The 19,851-nt window shown below is 38.0% G+C and overlaps 1 protein-coding gene across 13 annotated transcripts in view; it reads left to right on the top strand.

The window, feature by feature from the left end:
* Positions 1–19,851, top strand: part of NRXN1 (neurexin 1) — a 1,209,846-nt gene that overhangs the window by 610,744 nt on the left and 579,251 nt on the right. For 8 of the 13 annotated variants that reach the window (XM_018055223.1, XM_018055219.1, XM_018055217.1 and 5 more), the window contains 2 exons: positions 12,762–12,935; positions 18,890–19,009. In XM_018055223.1, the coding sequence (XP_017910712.1) occupies positions 12,762–12,935; positions 18,890–19,009 (294 nt within the window). Of the gene's footprint in view, positions 1–12,761; positions 12,936–17,936; positions 17,964–18,889; positions 19,010–19,851 lie in introns of all 13 variants that reach the window. The other 5 variants (XM_018055213.1, XM_018055215.1, XM_018055221.1 and 2 more) reach the window with 1 other exon arrangement.

Here is a 19,851-nt window from a genome sequence, read left to right as displayed (position 1 = left end):
TAGATGATGAAACTAAGGTTTAGGAAAGTTAAACATCTCACCTAAACAGTAGTGATAGTAAAATCAAATAACAGTAATAATTATTTTAGCTATTTCTGAGGGCTGATCATATCCCATGAACTCTTATAAGTATTTTACTCATAAGAGCTCATTTAATTCTCACAACCATGCAGAAGCTCAGCCAGTGTGTTCTTTAAAGCCCAAATGTTTATAAGGCAAGGGATTTGTAAGGCCCACCTGGATATGACAGGCATTGTCAACATTCTCATAGGCTACTTTCTCATAACTGCCCTGGTGCAGGACAGCCCAGCTGGCATTCCCAGGTTTCTTAGAGGCTGGGTATTAGCATTCCTAGCCAGGCTGTGCTAGGTTCTGTCTGAACCCCACCATTCCCCTTCCACACACTCACTGTTTAGATTCCACCACTGGTTTCTCTGTGGAGATCAGAGCCTGTATAGAGACTTCTTCTAGATCTTTAAAGTCCTGTACTAATGTACTAATATCTATAACACAGCAATTCTGTATTCCTCAAATGCAGGAAACACAGTTTCTACAAGTGTCCCCAGTCCCTGGGGCCATGTGCTAGTACCAGTTCTTGGCCTGTTAGGAACCAGGCCACACAATAGGAGGTGAATGGCAGGTGAGCAGAATGAAGTTTCAGCTGTTTTCTACAGCCACTTGCCATCACTCGCATTCCTACCTGTGCCTCCTATCACATCAGCGGCAGCACTAGATTCTCCTAGGAGCGCAAACTCTACTGTGAACTGCACATGAGAGGTCTAGGATGCGTACCCTAATGAGAATCTAGGGTAATGCCTGATGATCTGGTTCTTCATTATGGTTTAGTTGTATAACTATTTTATTTATATCACAATGTAATAATAATGGAAATAAAGTGCACAATAAATATAATGCACTTGAATCATCCCCAAACCATCCTTCTGCTCTGGTTCATGGAAAAAATCTTAGAGAAAAATGTCATGTAATAAAAGAAAATATTTCTTCCCTTGTGTAAAATGTAGTTCTTCAGAACCTTTGACGTTGCTGTAATACCTGTGTAGTGCTGTAGCACTGAATATGTCATTCTGGTAATTGCAAAATAACAGGACATTTTCCCTTTCACTTTCCATGTGCCCTTCCCATCTCTATGCCTTGTATAGAACCTATATATTGGGTCCGTTTCCTTAGCCCCTGAAGTCTTCCTCAAATACAACAGCCAACAATTTTAATTGCTCTGTGTCCTTATATGCATTCCATAGAACATTTGCATTTATAGATGCCTAAAGCAGCCCCAGGCAAATATAGAATTTGATTGGATGATTGGAGGTTAGCCTGTTCTTCCATCATCATCTTGTTTCAGCAGGCTGTTGGCTAGTCCATTCAACTGTTAAAGCTCTCCATTCTCCTAGCTTTAAGGGAAAGTTCCCTGCACATCCAGCCCCACTTTTTGATCATTGCTGTTAACTATCTGCATTTCTCCTTAAAGGTAATTTAAATATTGAAAGAACAAAGTGTTTGGGGACCTGCCCTAAGGAATTTTATAACTTAGGGTATAAAATTTATACCTCCAGTGGTATTTGATGACCTGATTGAGAATATTCCATCCTTTAAGCACAGAAGCAATTTATTCCTTTAAAAAAAAAAATACGGAAAAGTTCAGGTACCTAAGAAAAAATAAGAGTTTTATTTGACCCTGAAGCTCATAATATTTTGGAAGCTTTTTGACAATGTCTGTAAAGCTTTTTTGTGTGGTTTGTATCACTTTGTCCTTTCAAGCTCTCCAGAAAACCCTGGTGACTTCCCCCTATATCTAAGTTGAGAGCAGGTGCCATTTTTGATCTGCATTAAACAGGCCATTATGATGGGGAAGAACCTTCCTTTTATACTTACTCTGTACCCTGCTAGATCTTCCCCTCTGCCCCAAAATGTGTGCATTCAGTTTTAAATAGGAAAAGAAAATTTCTTTAAAATAATAAAAGTTATTTTGAAAAAGAAAGAAAGCTCAAATTGTTATCCAGAGCTCCTCAAAATCTCAGGAAAGATAACAAATTTGGGCATGTCCTTTCATGGGTCCCCTAGTTATAAGTCTCTGTCAGTCTCTAGTTCAGACATTTCTAAACTCCTCTTCTACCCATTCTCCTCCTGTCGCTGAGAAGGTTTTCAGGAAAACTAGGAGGCAGTGTGGTGCAGTGGGAATAGAGGTCACCTGGGACTTAGAAGCTGGGGTGCCAGTGTCACTCTCCAGGGAGTGGTTGAATTGCCTTGGGGAGGTCACTTACCTTTTCAGAGGGGTTGTTTCCTCACCTGTCAGGTGAGGATAGTAACCCCTTCCTGCTTATTGTGAAGACTTGGTATGAGGATCAAATGAAACAAGAGATGGCAAAGCACTGTTCACACGGAGGTCTGTGCACATGTCGGGGGTGACATGGAGGTCTGTGCACATGTCGGGGGTGACAGTATGTGCAAGACAGGGAATTTCTGCAAGGCAGGCGGCAGTCCCAAAGAGCAACACCCAGGGAGTGGAAAAGGAAACATGAGGCAGTGACAGGATTGTTTGCTGCTAAAGGATATCTGCAGTTTCTAAACTGGCTGTCACTCGGATGGGAAAATGTAAAAACAATGAAAATACCTGAACCCTGTTTTTAAACAAAAGGTAAATTCAGTGAACAGGAGACAAAGTTAGCTTGACCAGAACTGATATGCCTGAACTCGCACCCTGTCTGCCCCATTGCCACTGACATAGTGTGATTTTAAAATGGATTACTGCACACCCCTCCATAGCCATTTCACTGTATTATTTCCCATTTAACGTGCCCACTGGCTTTGCCTTAGAGTCTGTTGGCCAAACACACAAAGAAATTAAGTTTTACAATCATACTTTTCCAAAACTTTCCTTTTTGGGCAATTTTGTTTCAAAGATATCAGCTAGAAACAGAAATTTCAGAGTATTGAAAGCACTGTCTGTCTTGCCATAACTATAATGTCAATGTCTTAAAGCCTTACTATAGGGGAACACTAAAGTCTGAACTCCAATTTTCTTGGAGCCTCCCCCACCTCTTCATACACAGGTATTACACTGGGTCATAGATGAATTCAGGCGCTCTACTTATCTCTTTGTAAGAGGCAAGTGAAAGGTAGCTGTCATATCTAAAAACCAAATTTGGAAGTCATAAGAATTCTATCCACTTGTTGGAATTTAGATACCTAACATTTATGATTATAGAAGCAAATTGACTTTGTGTTTGTGAGATCAGTCAATGAGCATGCAGGTAGGATCTGCTTCATCCTGGAAATATGTGTTATTTAATTTGGACCCTGCAAACACTTATTACAGTTTCTCTACTAGTCAAGTTACCCCAAAATACTCCTGTATTTTGGGGCAGTAGAACTGTACCAACTGGCCACTCGACACCTGGCATGTACAGTGTGTAAACCAGCGCAGATTAAGTGAAAATTATCATAGATTCAGGACACCTGGGCTTGGAATCAGACCTGCCATTTTTTCTGGCTTTGGACCCCTGAACCATAGTGTCTGTGTCTGTGACATGTGATAACCTTTGTTTCTTTTGTAGCTCATCAGGTGAAAACTAAATGATACAATCTATGTGCAAGTGTTTGGTAAAGTTTAGGGCACTACACCAATGTCAGTTATTAAGTCAGAGCCATCTTTTCTGGTTTTCGCCATAGCAAAGCTTGCACTGATCATGAAGGACTCAAAGCAGTGAGGAGGTTCTCTCCCATTTGGTCAGGGCTCTGTACATTTAAATTCAATTGTCTCAATGTTGTTGTGTGTGTGTGAAATTCAGTGTCTCTGTAGTGAAAACAGTATATGAATTATTGGATGTGTGAGCCCACTATGGAATCCGGAATACCTGTGGCTGGCAGTGGCCTTCGAATTAGTAAGAGGAGACCAGAGGGACTCATTAGGTCCTGGAGTAGTGGTCCACAGGCTGGATGGAGAGCGACATCTGCAAGAAGTCGCACATAGGGAGTGCATATAGGGAGTAACAGATGTACTCGGGCAAGGCATCAGGGATCTATGCAGTTAGCCTGGCTCTCTTCTATGGCTACAGACAATAAATGCATGCCTTTCTGTAATGATAACAGTGTGAGAGCGTAGAAGCATCTGGAAAAATAGTATAAAGTGTCCATAGTGTGGAGGGTGCCTATGGAGGCTGCATGAGTTAGGACATACTTGTATATGGGGCCATTCTAGCCTGAACAAGGCTAGAATGAGGTAGAGGGCCAGGAGAGACAGAAATTTAGTTTCCCACAAAGATTCTGGCACTTATTTTAACTGCAGAAGAGACTCGTTGATAGGTTCTCACTACCACACAATGATACCCTAAACTAGTTCTGTATTTATCTTTGTCTGCCTCTCTCTACGAAAAGAAAAAAATTCAACACGTCAGTTAAAACTGTTCCTGAATCACACTATCAGAATAGAAAAAAATGTCACTGCATTGAACCTTCTTAATAAGCTAGATATCTTCAAGGAAGGGGTCAGTAGAAGATAAAATTCCCCACAATTAACTTTACCTGTTACTTCTCAAGTGGAGGGAACCAGGGACAAATATGAATGCTGTATTCATAAAACCTTCACTTTGTCTTTATGGTTAAATGATTATTTATTGAATGGAAACTGCCAATTCATCCATTCATTCAGTGAGTCAACAAATAGCTAGTGAATGCTAAGTGAAAATAAGACTAAAAAAGATGCTTTGCTTATGATGGTTCTTCAAAGAATTTACAAAATAATGGGAAGATGAAATATCTACATAAAGAATGGGGAATGAAATGGTAATTGTCAGAAAAGAGATTTTAAGTGTTATGGGGATTCATAGATCATACTTGCCTATGACTGAGAAAACACATAAACAAGGTGAAATCTGAGTTGAGACCTAGAAAGTGGGTAAGGTTTTGAAATGGAATATTGGAAGGGAAAAGACTCATGATAGGGAAGCCATGTGTTGCAAAGAATGATGAAATAGCATAAACGTGCAGTATTGCAGAGATGGAGAAAAATACATTTTGACTAAAGATGAGTAAATAGGTAGAGGATTGATGTTAGTTTAATTCTCTACCTGGCCAACATTGTTGGGGAGAGATTGTTGAAAGTTTAGAAAAAGTTTCTTAGGGAGGAAAACTCAGAATCATGACTACTGCTGAGCCTCATGCTTTATGTGAAAGATAGCAGGAGGTATAAAAGCAATCAGAACACAGTGTGGAGAGGGCAGATATGGTGCTAATGAGGAGGATGAATGGAGGCAGGACACCAGATGATGGGCTGTTGCATGGAGGGCATACATGGTGAAAGGGAGATTAGTATTGGAAAAGGAAAGGAAGATGGAGGCACAGACACCAGACGTATTGGCAAAGTCAAGTCATCAACACCAAAGTGCCTGGCAGTCATTTGAATGGAAGGTGTGAAAAACAGAATGGAATTGAAATGGTTTTGAAAATAATTTTGATGAAGATCACAGTTGTTCAGTTGTTCAGTCATGTCTGACTCTGCAATTCCATGGGTTGCAGCACACCAGTCTTCCCTGTCCTTCACTGTCCCCTGGAGTTTCCTCAGATTCATGTTCATTGAGTGGGTGATGCTATCTAACCATCTTATCCTCTGCTGCCCCCTTCTTTTGTGTTCAGTCTTCCCTGGTGTCAAGGTCTTTTCCAATGAAATGGCTCTTCCCATCAGACACCAAAGTACTGTAGCTTCAATTTCAACATCAGTCTTTCCAATGAATATTCAGGGTTGATTTCCTTCAGGACTGGAAGACTAGAAATGTGACTGCTATAAAACATGGTAGTCTAGAAGTAATTTCCCAGTAGGAGGAGATAGGAAAGATGGTGGTTTATTTTTAGGCTGAACTTAGAAAGCCAGGACGAACCTAAAGATTATGATTTACAGCTATTTCCTGCAGAAGTAAAAACAGATTATTCTAGGATTAAACCTTTTATGCAACAAGGAAGGCTAAGGTGTATAAATGTTAAAGGATAACTAAGAAGGCAAACTGGTGACCACTGAGCACCTCTTCAACAAGGAATTTCTAAAAGTAAAAGTAACCTGATTTCCCAGAGAGATGTAGAAAAGACACAGATCTAGTGTCTCAGAGCAAAAAACCCACTTAGATGATCAGTTTTGACTTCCATAATGATAATTTGTTGTGCCTTCAACTCAGATGTGATTTTGAATAGTGTTTATTGTTCAATCCAATGTGTGCTTTGTTATTAAAGCTTCCATTTGCCTCCTTTTAAGCTCAAATGTGTTAGAGAAATATTAACAACTTCCCATGCTTTTGCTTTCTGGAGTTTAACATCATTTATTTAAGCAATCACAGGAAATAGTAACATCGGCTTTCTCCCCAGAAAAAGCATGAAGTGAGTGTTCGTTCTTCAGAGACTAGAGATTATTTTTTCCTTTATCTAAAAGGGTACACCTGTTATAAAAATAGTTTTGTGTTTTTTTCTCCCCAAGAAAACCTGTTTTAACTTACATGGTCTAGATATAACCTGCAGATGTTCATTTGTGGATATGCAACAAAAGATGAAAACTGGAGAGAAAGATACAAATCAGTGGAGGTGGGGGGTGGAAGAAGGTGGAGTTTGATTGTTCCCAAAGGTAAGGAAGGACATCTTTCCTACAGAATAGCTCTAAGAAACTAGCCCAGCCTGGTTGTACTTTTTCTATTAGCCAATCACAGCAAGAATTGAGAGGAAACTTAGCACAGTCTCCAACTTTGCTAAACAAGGTCAAATCCTCTCAGCCTCTAGAAACTCCTCCAGTCTGGCCAGTGGGAAAGTAAGACACTGTGTATTGTTTCACCTTTTTCGCCCCCATACGCCACTGACAAGAGATTGCAGGAGCCTCCTTAAGTTTCCCTGGAGTTTTAGCTATTCAAATCTATAAAGCGGTTGTCCTTTTTATGTATGCTCTTTTTAATTAAAATGAAACTGAGATGTTTGAGGCACTAAAAAATGCATATGAATAAACAGGAAAGCTGAGTCAAAGAACTAATTATACCTTGATGCTTACATTCTGCTTTTGGAAGACGCTCTCCAAGTCCTTGCTCTAACTGCCTTATGCTCCCTGTTTTAAGAAAAGAGAAAACTTCTTACCCCACTTCATTTTTCTGCTTGTGGTTAATGGCTCCCAAGCCAGGTCTTCCAGGCCCAGCATCCCTGAGCCCCTGGTTCATATCATCTGGTTCCTAAAGGACACTCCTACTCAAATTACACATGTTGAATGTTAAATACAATTTCTTCTCTTCTCTCCAGATTATTGCTATTTCACATTCTCTCATCTCCTAGCATGCATGTCTATATTTTTGGACTTCTCACCCCCTTTGGAAAAAAAAAGAGTCACAAATTCTATCATGTTACTCAAGTCAAAGGCTTTCCTTTGACTTTTCTTATCCAACATTATTTACCGTGGTCCTTTTGAAAATTCTTCTTTTCTGGCCTATTCTGGCCTTTTGTGTTCTTTCTTGAATGCTGTTTTAATTTTGTCTTCCTGTATATTTGTGATATTCCCCATGTTTGGTGTGTGCGTTTATATCATCCCAAAGTAATGCATCCTATATTTTCTTTTGATCTAAACTCTTTCATAATACTCCAGCTTACAATCAATGGCCATAAAATCCTTCTATTTCTCTGATTTTATAAGGCACATTTAGCCTGAACCTTACAACCTGGCCCTTGGTATTCACAGAATTTTTCTGTCTCAGTCTGTTTACGTCAAATTAAAAGATATGCGTTAAACAACTGTCCTGCTTTTGTTGCCAGGTTTAATGCTGCTAGGATTCAAATGGAGTATATCAAAGAATCCTCTCAAGCTGCTTCTTGGATAGTGCAAGGCACACTTCAAGTACACAAATGCCTCTAAACTAAGTCAAGGAAAATAATACTTGTGTGTTGATATCTTACCACTCTAATTATACTAGAAACAAGGGGAGAACTTAGACTTCTTATTCTTCTGTATTTCTCAGTGCAGGTCAGCATAGAATGAGGTACACTGTTGATGGATAATTCGTACCACACACACCAACACTGCCATACCAGTAGCAGTCATGTGCTGAGGACACTCTGTGCCCAATGCTTACATGCATTCTCTGTGATTCTCACAGCCTGACAGGGTGGGCATTATTAACCCATTTCACAGATGAAAAATCTGACTCTTGAAAAGTTGTATAACTTAATGTACCTACACTGAGGCAATCAGTAAATGGCAGAACCAGGGTCTGTAGCCAGATATAACTAAAAAGCTTGTGCACTATTTCCTGCTCATTACTGCCCAGCTACTGGGAAACAGATACTTGTGGTATCATTTCAGGTCATACTACAGATAATATTCTTGTGAGGGGACTGTTACACACACACCCTACACACATGCATTCCACACGAGTGCCAAAGATCAGGGCTTCTTGATATATATCTGGCTTTGTACATGTTCTTTGTATCTTGTTTTGCCCCAGCTCCATCATTTCCTTGTCAGTTCTGTATATGGCCTACTTAAAGAATATTAATGAAAATCAACCAGTCTCTCATAGCTTGAAGAAAGAGTAAGAGCATAGCTTGAAGTCCGTGGGAAACTGACTCTTACTAGATGTCCATCCTGGGTATCATTCACATGCTGCATCTTTAAAAACACCCAGCTTCCTTTCCATGCACAGGATTTTGCCTTCAAGATCCCCATTAGCGCTAATGGGTCATTTTCCTTCCATCACCTTAAGGATCAAAAGGAGATCCTGCATCTTTGATGAATTGCTCATGCTACACAGGGCTCAAGCCCCTTAAAGGTTTCCTTTGTTCTCTTCCTATGGAAACCCACCCAGGGACTTGAGACCACCGTCTGCTATATGAAGAGTTTATAAAGACTGTATTAAGTGGCAGTGGTAAGCACAGCTTCAGTAATGAAAATGATAATGAATCCCCTGCTTATAAAGCCAAACTCATCTACTTTACTTTGTCCGAGGCTTGTATCCTGCATGGCTTGAATCAATATTTTCTGCTCTTTAACAGCACAAGAGAAAGATTACTACTTCTCTTCAATAAGCTTTAAAAAGTTATTTGGGAAAGTGTGCTAACAGGAAAAAAGTAGGACATAGTAGGAAGTGGGGAATGGAAGTAAATGCACTTTAGAATTAGCTCTCTCCTCTTGTGTTGCCTTGCCATTCTTTCTTTTCTGATTCTTTTCTACATGACTTCAGTCCATCAGCTGACTGACAGTATTTAGTGCTCACTGTGCTTGTGGCCCAGTACTAGGCACCAAGGGAGAATTGAAAACAAAGACACAATCTCTATCCTCGAGAAGGTTATAGTCAGAAAGAGGAGGGACTTCCCTGGCAGTCCCGTGATTAAGACTCCAAGCTTCCAATATCGGGGACATGGGTTTGACCCCTGGTTGAGGAACCAAGATCCCGCATGCCATGTGGTACAGTCAAAAAATAAAATAAATTGAAAGAAGAAAATTGATGATCATATATGTAGCATCCCATACCTAATTTTCAGTGCTAAGTTCTACAGCCTGAAGCAGTGCCAAGAATTCTTCATTCAGCTACCACTGTTCTCTAATACCACATTCAGTAGGCCTAGAGGAAAACTGAAATTTCGTAACAAATTTATTTCAATGCATGAATGTAGGAAGTAGGTCCTTGCATTTGACATGTAACAGTACAAGTCAGCCCACTCTCTCAGATGAGCAACAAAGGGCACTTGTCTCTGTTTTTCTAGAACTCACCTTAGTTTCTGTTTGGAGCTCTGATTCTTTGAATTAGTGAAAATCTAACCTCAGGAATTTTTCTTTCCTTCATTTCCCTGGGATTATGTCTAGATTATTTGGAGGTGGAAGACTTCCACTGTACCAATATTCTGGGAATAGAGAGAGATTGCACAGGGGCTAGTCTCAAATAATCTATACTCACAGCATAGGTGCCCACTGACTTTTTACTCACCATCTTTATTCTTTGTGTGCATAACCTCCTCAGTGTTAATCTCTCAGTCAAGTCTGACTCTTTGTGACCTCTAAGGACTGAAGCCTGCCAGGCTCCTCTGTCCATGGAATTCTCCAGGTAAGAATACTGGAGTGAGTTGCCATGCCCTCCTCCAGGGGATCTTCCTGACCCAGGGATCAAACCTGGGTCTTCTGCATTGCAAGAGGACTCTTTACTGTCTTCACCACTGGGGAAGCCCTCCTCAGACCAGCCCTTTTCTGCTCGTCCCTGGGCTACTCTGGGAATTGTTCTGTTGCTTCCACACCATGTGGGATAGGGAAAGCTCTGTGAGGCTCACTAAGCTCTCGGCATGTCTAAATCCACCCTGCAGCTATTTCTTCTCGAAGATTACACTGCTGCTTCTGGGTTCTCTTGCCACTGATCATTATTACTTTCCTCAGCCTAGTTGAGGTTTTGACATCCACCAGATTCCAGTGTTCTTGCCTGGAGAATCCCAGGGACGGGGGAGCCTGGTGGGCTGCCGTCTATGGGGTCGCACAGAGTCGGACACGACTGAAGTGACTTAGCAGCAGACCTCACATCAGAACACTGCTGCTGCTGCTGCTGCTAAGTCACTTCAGTCGTGTCCAACTCTGTGCGACGCATAGGCGGCAGCCCACCAGGCTCCACCGTCCCTGGGATTCTCCAGGCAAGAACACTGGAGTGGGTCGCCATTTCCTTCTCCAATGCATGAAAGTGAAAAGGGAAAGTGAAATCGCTCAGCCATGTCCTACTCTTTGCGACCCCATGGACTGCAGCCTACCAGACTCCTCGTCCATGGGATTTTCCAGGCAAGAGTACTGCAGTGGGGCGCCATTGCCTTCTCCGCATCAGAACACTATGTCCTCTTTTTGGGAATGACTATGTTCACACTTCTTCTCCTCCAACTTTCTCTCCTGCTTACTCACATGAGGGACGGGAAAGCTTTACTCATCTCACATAATTGCCATTATATTCTATTTCACTCCTTTAAAAGTCTTGAATTTTAAGGATCAAATATATAAGCACAACTTTATGTCTTTGGTTTCTGATCCATATCCCTTCTCTGAAGCAAGTAAAACACAATCACTTGAAATGTGGGAGAAAAGACTGAGAGAAAGGGAATGTGGAAGAAAAAATCATGTATTTCAAAGGTAGTATCCTATTTTAGACCCAAAGCATGGTATCCTTTAATATTAGGAATCTTGGTTAATAATCAATAGGTGTTTTCTTCTATTTAAGAAGTATCAGAAGTGAACATACCCAGTACCTTCAGCACAAATTATGGAGGCTCTCTGGCATCCTAGTTTAGTACTTGGAGCTGTAGTTAGTGGATCAGGGACCTAAGTTCTCAGTTTTTATGGCTCAGTGACTTTAAACAAGCTCAATTTACTCATCAGTACAACCCAGGAATAGTCTATGTGTTGCTTTTTACCCTACTTACCAAGATAGCTTATTACTGTTTTGTGGATGGTGGCAGGAGATACAGTTTCTGGGTCAGACACAAAGGCTTTTATTACTCATGACTCAACAACCGGACTGAGCATCAGCACATAGTTCTCCTCACTCCCAAGTCTCCTGAAAATACAAATACAATACAATACAAAGGGGCCCGGAAAACATTAAGAATGTAGGAGTTTTGTGTTACAGTGGGAGAAGGTATCAGGTGTCATGAGAGTTAAATAAAATGGTTAAGGTGAGACAGAAAATTCAGATGACAGTGCAAACTCAGAAAAGTAAGTAGCTAAATAGAATATGTTACCAGGACTTAAAAATATGAGTAGTATATCAAGGAAATTTGTGGTGACCCTCCTTATGTTTTGCACTGGTTAAGTGTCTACTAGAGTCAGTCAGTTACATCTACTCAATGCTATCCAGATACGGTGATAGAAAGGAAATAGAATCAAACTTGGATTACAATCTCTTTTTTTAAAGTAGTAGTTCATTAAATTCGGAAGTCTCAAACCTAGAGACATGAAGATGAGAAAGCAAAGTAAAATGTCCCACTAGAAACTGAAATAAAATTGGGGAAACGTAATTGATGCCTTGTTAAATGATCACAGAACAGCTTAACGAATTCAAAGTGGTATACCTTTACCTAAAAATAAATAAATAAATACTTGAAAAGGGGTGGAATATTCAGGTATATACAGTCTACTATGGGATTGAGTTGGTGAATAAGATAGGTACAAGCAAGGATAATAGATTTAAGCATAAAAGAAAAGGCAATTTTAGACATTAAGATGTTTAGAATTTGTTGAGCTTCCAGTTAACAGAAAAGCCTAGAATGAGAATTCTAAGCAGAAGGTAGATTTGATAATAATAGCACCTTCTAACATCTACTACATATTTTCATTCTGATGCTCTCCATTATTTTATCTTTCAATCCTCATGCAGTCCTATAGGATGCACTTCATTGTTCCCATTTAAGAAATGAAGTTATTAACTACCAGAGATTTTTTTTTTTTTAAGTGCTCGAAGCCATGGAGTTGGTAAATGACGACTTAGATTTTAATTCAGGGGCCTCTTCATGGCCCATGTTCATTCCTTTCGGCCACACTATATTAATTAGTTTTCTGTGGAACTAGCTTCTAGAAATTTCTTCTGGTGCTGATGTATTAGTCAAACACTTCTGCTGTTTTGTACTTTTAAGAAAATAGTTATAAATTTTATTAATTTTGAAAATTAACTTAATGAAAAATAAACCTTACTATTGCTTTTTCCTGTCCTACTGTTGGTTAAAGTCAATGACAAGTTACTTTTGTGACCCAAATTTTTGTCTTCCCACAGGTGACTTGTATATAGGAGGAGTGGCCAAAGAAACATACAAATCATTGCCAAAGCTCGTCCATGCCAAGGAGGGCTTTCAAGGGTGCCTGGCATCGGTTGATCTAAATGGGCGGCTTCCAGACCTCATCTCAGATGCTCTTTTCTGCAATGGACAGATTGAGAGAGGATGTGAAGGTATTAGGTCTTCGTTATTACACTCAAAATAATTCTGATTCCACCTATAAATGAGAACAGATCTCTCTGGCCAGCAGCATTTTCATTTCTGACAATTGGCCAAATCTCTGTTTAAGGCTTAAAAAATCCTTATTCATTCCGTACATCTTAAATTTTCTGGACAGTTTGCAAACCTACACTAATGCTCAATAAATTTAAAATGGGAGCTGTATCTATGGATCTTGATTTTTCTACCTCTTTGCATTCCATAGTTCATCTCATTAGTGTGCTAATCAGCTCTGCAGTGCTTGCTTTATAGTATTTAATAGATACTCCATTTGAACTAGAAAAACATATTTATTCCAGCAAATGTTAATCAACTTGAGGCTAGTTTTTTTTTTTTAATCTACATTCAATAAGACCCAACAAGAAAATAACATTCAGACATTCATTCTCAAATCACTATATGATTTGTGTCTACATGACAGCACAAGTGTCTCCCATATATTATGAGTTTGTTTTAGCAAAAATTGGTTTCTTCTATTCCCCAAGGCTAATATTCTACACTTCAGAAGTGTGCTCAAGTATCTTTCTATTCTTTTGTGTTCTTTATCAGACTAAGATCTGTAGGAGTACTTTTTGATTGCTGCTTTCATTTTAGATAATTTTCACTTCAACACCTCAGATTGTTTGAGCCATTTCTCCCTCCATAAATGCAATTTAATCACATCATCCTGAATTTTGTAGCTCTGAATGTGTTGCTGCTTCTCCTTTAATGTTGAATACAGTTTGGGCCATTTTGAAAATTTTGGATTCATAATGAAATTTCACATGGGAGAAATGAAGGAAGACATGTGAATTCCTGTTCCCCAGAAGCTAACGAATCATTTCTTCTCAGCCAAAATAATGCTATTAGGTTTAGCAACCACCTAAGCACATATATATTTTTTATTTGAAAATACTTTTTTTCCCCTCTTTGCAGCATATATTATCCTGAAAAGTCAGATGAAATTCAAACTGTTTAATCATGCCAGAGAATAAGGTTATTTAATTGAAATCTTTGATGAATTAATTTTTAATGTTTTACCATATTTCTTTATTTCATATTTTGGAATAACACACTTTTGTAAAACAAAAAGAAACTATGTATTTTATTCTTTCATTAATTTATCAAAGGAAGTAAAATTGTTAAGTGAATAAATGTGAGACATAACTTTGATCCTTGGAGGCGATCTAATAAGTGAGAATATGTGTATTTTTTTTAAGTTACTACAAACTCTTCTGAAAAATTTTTCAAAAATAGGCCTTTGTACAAGTTGCTTGATGACTTCTCACCTATAAAGAGATGGTGGGAGCAGACAGAGACACATTCACAGCTAAACATTCACAAGATGGAAAAACAGACACACACACATGACCTCCCACCACTGCCACATAATTGGGTGAGTGGGAGGGAAAACTAATGAGAAACATATTGAGAAAGTGTATTTACAATAAAATTTGGTGTTATTTTCCATCATAATCTAATGAGCAAATTGGTTAATATGATTGATTGGAATCCTCTTGAGTAATTGTAAACTATGGCTTGAACATCTGAAATCATTCAGTAGATTATATCATTGTTTCCTTCCTTACTTTATCTAGTTTGCTTTAATATCTGAGCTTTAATAATCCTCACCCTCTCTTAACCCCTTTTCCTTTATTTTTAGAATGTTGACATGTTCCTGCCTTCCTGCCTTAATACTTCCCTATTTTTTTTTGCTCCAACATCAAGATTAACAGTTTTTAATTTAGGATTATTTCTGTTCTCTATGGTCCCTAGGAATAATCTCAGATGTGCCTGTCATGGGTGTAATTGATGAAATACACATATTTTTCATGATCAATTTCTAGATATTCCATGAATTATTTCTCTAAAGATGATTGTCTTAAGGGATTTTGAGTTCAAATCACATCAAAATCACTAAACCCCATATTAATATTAACAGAAATAGTACAAATTTGACATCACTTAATAATATCTTCCCATGATTTTCCACCCAACAAGACCAACACATCTCTAAGCTTCTTTCATGTGAGAAGCCATTGGTTTTCTCACAATAATCACTTGCTGCCTTTCTCTCTAACTTATTTCAATGAGTAAGAGTTGATTTTATTTATATGACACGTGTTAGCTTGCAGATGGAGTTTACATTGTCCTTTTCCCTTTACATTAATGTTTCTCAACCTGAGCAAGTATTAAACTCACCTGGAGACTTGTTAAAACCCATGTCACTTGACATACCCTCAAAGTTTCTGGTTTGGTAGATCTAGGATGGGACTCTAGAATTTATGTTTCTAGGAAGTCCCTAACTTATGCTGATGCTTTTGGTCTTACAACAAACTCTGAAAATTACTGCTTGGAAAGGTATTGAGCTGCTTAGATAAGAGAAAATAGAGACTGGCAGTGCACCAATAATCAGACTCAATTAAGCTCAATACTGAGTCAAGATATCTTCTGTACATGAAGTCAGTGAAACAGCTTTTAGACACGTTCATTGACTCATAACCTTCAACTCTTAAACTGCATGATAAGCTCCAGAAATGCTTCATTATTAAAGCTACCATTGATCAAGCACTGACAACAATAAGTTTATATATATGCAATTTCATTTAATTCTCAAGACTCTAACAGCGAGGTATTATTGGATTATTTTAGAGGAGTCAATTGAGCCTTGAGGCTTTCCTGGAGACTCAGTGGTAAAGAATCTGCTTGCCAATACAGGAGATGCAGGTTCCATCCCTGGGTCAGGAAGAGCCCCTGGAGAAGAAAATGGCAATCTACTCCAGTATTCTTGCCTGGGAAAACCCATGGACAGAGGAGCCTGGCAGGCTATGGAGTTGCAAAACAGTCAGACGTGACTTAGCGACTGAACTAAAAAACAATTTGAGCCTTTCAGATGTAATGTGATCTTCCTAATGTCACACAGCAAGTACGCGGATATGGAAGCTTTGAGCCCAAGTTTGTCTTATTTGAAATCCCAGACACCTAAGCACCTTTTTCTATTGTTTCTTTGGTTTCCAGACATTGTCATTTACCTTCACTTTCCTTTCCTTTTCAAAATTATCCTTATTTTCAAACACTTAGTATAAAAGTCTTTGTGGCTTGCTCCCAATTTTATTCAGTGATAAAATAAAAAGAACATTATAAAACTAAAAAGAAAAATTCAAGGCTTTGTCTCGTGCAAATGCCTGTCAGTGTTTAAATATTGTTCTAGAAGGTGAGTTTTTTGAAAAATGTGACTTGTCAGGCTTAGGCCTGAATTCTCTTGTAATACCTGAAAATATAAAAAACAGTTGTGATAATAAAAACATAATAATAAAGCATATCTTTATGCTCACATAAAGACTTGGCAGGCACTCAGTGTCTGCTGTACAATATGGAGAGGCAGGTTATTTTTCAAAATTGCAACTTTACCATTTTTAGAGTTTAGCATTATTTTGCAATTCTATTTCTGATAATTTTTACAAAAACTAAAAGATAAAAGCAAAAGCATGGCTCTTCGTCATTTCTTGTTCCTGCACTTTCCTTCTGCTGAGCAAGTCAGGGGAACAGTATTATTGATAACACAGCCCCTGACTCAAGCTGGGCTTGTGCTCAGGAAGGACTGCACTAAGGAATACTGCTTTAAGATTTTTTTTTTTTAACAGCCGTTAATTATTTTCAGCCTTTAGTACCATGAAATAAAGATCTTACCTCTCACAGACTGGAAAAAACAACAAAAACTGAGCAATTTAGTGATCCTTGGTTCTTTGACATCATAAGTGAGAAAAACTAGCTATTATTATTAAAAGCAACTACTATTTTGTTATTATTACTATACTGATTATGATTATGATACAGTTAGTAGTTACAATACTATGATTTCTAAATTTGTGGATATTCATATAGTTTAGGCTGCATTCAATACATTTTATGAAGAATACCGTGACTCAGAATTTCTGATAAAAATATATTTGTAAGGAGGATGTTTAAAATTGGCATTTATAAAAACATCAGTTTGTACAAAATCTAATTACATATAACTCTCATGTATTCACCAGAGCAGTTACCTCAAAGGCTGTCAGTGTTAATAGCATCTAATTAGTCTGGTAGCTATTTTTGTGTTTTCATAAAACCTAAAATTGTGTTTGTTAGAAAATATCTTCAGTTTATACTCTAAAGGTATTGAGATAGATGTTGTTCCCTTTCCACCCATCTCTAAGATAACCCTTATTAGTGAGGTTCTTCTGTAATAAATATTCACAGGGCAGTTTGTGAGTGTTGAAGACAGTTATAAAGGTAGGGAAAATATAGATGTAACTCTGAGACCTGTAAGCAATAAGTACCTAGTCTGGCAAAAGCAAAGACAAATACTCCACCTTGCAATCTTGTAAAGGAATTTTCTTGATGGGGAATTATATTGCAATTTGCTTCTTCCATTCTTTACTTTTTCTTTCATTTACTCTAAATGATGTTGTCTACATTTGGATAGTTTGGTGTCACTGTAAGGTCCAAGGGTTGGCAGAGAACGGCTGCCATTAAAGTTTTAAACTTTAACTGCAATAGCAAGAGAAAAGACCCGGAAGGGGGAAAAAATAGAAAGGGTCTGATAATGACTATCGTATGCATTGTATCTACACATGATAAGTGGGGCTGCATGCTTCAGCTAAGCAGTGCAGTCATTTTGGCAATGCATTCATATCTATCCAAGAGAGGAAAACATGCAAAAGCCCTCTTAATTTTCCTTCATTACATGTCATTGGCTCAATTAACCATTTTATGAATACATATGAAGTGAAATTCTAATCAATTATCGCTTTCTCATTTTTGGCTTCTCTTAAGATTTATGGCTGTTAATTATTAATTTGTTTGCTCTACATAGCATTTCTCTCCCCCTTTACAGCAGCATGCTTTTTTGAATCTTCTGTGTTTGCCCATTTCAGTATTGCTTACTAACATTTAATATATTTTGCTTTTTTTTTTTAATTTTGCTGACAAAGTTGCATTGATGAAAGCTGACTTGCAAGGTAGATAGCCCTGTGTGTATAAAACAAGACTGAAACCCCATAATACACAGTGGAAACCTCAAAATAACATATCTTATATTTTTGCAGTAACCATTATTTGGATATAGATTTAATTTTTTCCCTTCTTGAATGCTGTGTAAGAAATTTTCTTTTGTAGCATAGTTTGCATAAAGGCTTTCAGTCTTGAATATGTTTGTAGAGTGATTACATTTAGTGCTTTGATCATTCTTTTTAGTTCTTTGTTTTTCAGTGTTCTAGTTATGATTCTTTAGAAATAGACTAGCATTCTTTTTCTTGTATGTTAAGTGGGGGCATGTCATTTACACAGTTTTTAATTTTATGTTTGATTGCATGAAATTGTTAAAGCATGTGAACTGATACTTGCCAACATACCTATCCAAAACACCAACAGTCATAACTTTATTCATAGTTTCTGCAGGAAAACTTCTAGTAACTTGTAGGACATTTTTGCACAACTCTCTTCAGTTTTTTTTTTTTTTTTTTTTGCCAATCTTTATCTCAGTTTCATGAAAGTTGTAATCTCCATCTCTCATGGTGTCTCTCCCCATTGGTCAGAAGCTAAGGAGATCCATGCATTTTTCTAAAATCCAAACAGTGAGAGAGAGTTATTGAAGATGGAATGAGATTACCTGCTACCATGATCATACTGGAAGCTATGTGCTTGCTTTTACTATTTGTTGGTTTAGTTTACTATTATAACATATTTTGTCCTATATTTGAAATTCCAGAAAACCTTCATATGACAGCTTCTCTGTTCCTAATTCAGGTGTGTGAACTAGAACTTTCCAGACTAGTTTGGTCGTGTAATTTGAGGTGTTGGCAACTACTGTGTGTGACCTTGCTCATGTGTAACACATTTTTTGATTTTTTTAAAGAGCCCACATTTCTTTTGGATTGTTTTTCAGGGCCTAGCACAACCTGCCAGGAAGACTCGTGTTCCAACCAAGGTGTGTGCTTGCAGCAGTGGGATGGCTTCAGCTGTGACTGTAGCATGACTTCCTTCAGCGGACCGCTCTGCAATGACCGTAAGTACCTGCGTGTGTACTGATGCTTGTCTTTGCTTCCAGATACTATTTGATACCCCAGTCTCAAGCTAAGAGTCTTTATTATTTTTGAATAAGTAAATGGTTATAACCAAGAGAAGCATTTGATCCTACAGAAAGGACAGTTTTAAAATGCTAAAGTATTGATCAAAGATGCCATTCGCCAAAATCTGTGATAATGGTTGATTGTTTGGTCTTTGACTCTTTGTTGGAATTTTTTGAACTGCTAGTGGATACCTTGTTGAAAATAATTTTTTCCTTTGTTTTATATGACACTTCTTCCCTAATTCTTGAAAGAGCCTTCATTTTGCTTTCTGTTAAATAATATTTAATTTCGTAAGATTATATCTTGAGAGCTGGAATTTTAGTGAATTAACAGGTCTTGTTATTTTTCTCTCTCTCTGCATCTTTTCAAGCCCACACTATCTTTTAAGTTAATAGACAGTATGTTTAAACTTTGTCCTTCAACTGTTCTCCCTTATAATTTAGCCACTTGTGTTTGTGATTTTTCCCCTTCAGTCTCACAATATAAGCATGGTAAAGAAACACAGCATTCACAATATATTATGGAATATCTGTGAAAATCTAATTTATGTGATAGCAGTCTGAATTTTGAGACCAAACTAACTGGCATATGGGATGAAGTTCTGCTTCTTAACTTTGCAGTAGGTACTGCTTTACAGTACTTCATCAGTATGATAAAAGGGTTTCCTACAAATCATGGCATTCTGCTCTGTTGAGAAAATATATCTGACAAAGCCTTCTGTTGTAAAATAGAGTTCCATACTTATGTTGTAAATGCTACTACATTTTCAAAAAGCTCT

Source organism: Capra hircus, chromosome 11 (assembly GCF_001704415.2).
Source record: "Capra hircus breed San Clemente chromosome 11, ASM170441v1, whole genome shotgun sequence".
Classification (NCBI taxonomy): Eukaryota; Metazoa; Chordata; class Mammalia; order Artiodactyla; family Bovidae; genus Capra; species Capra hircus.
This window is presented reverse-complemented; position numbering and strand designations above follow the sequence as displayed.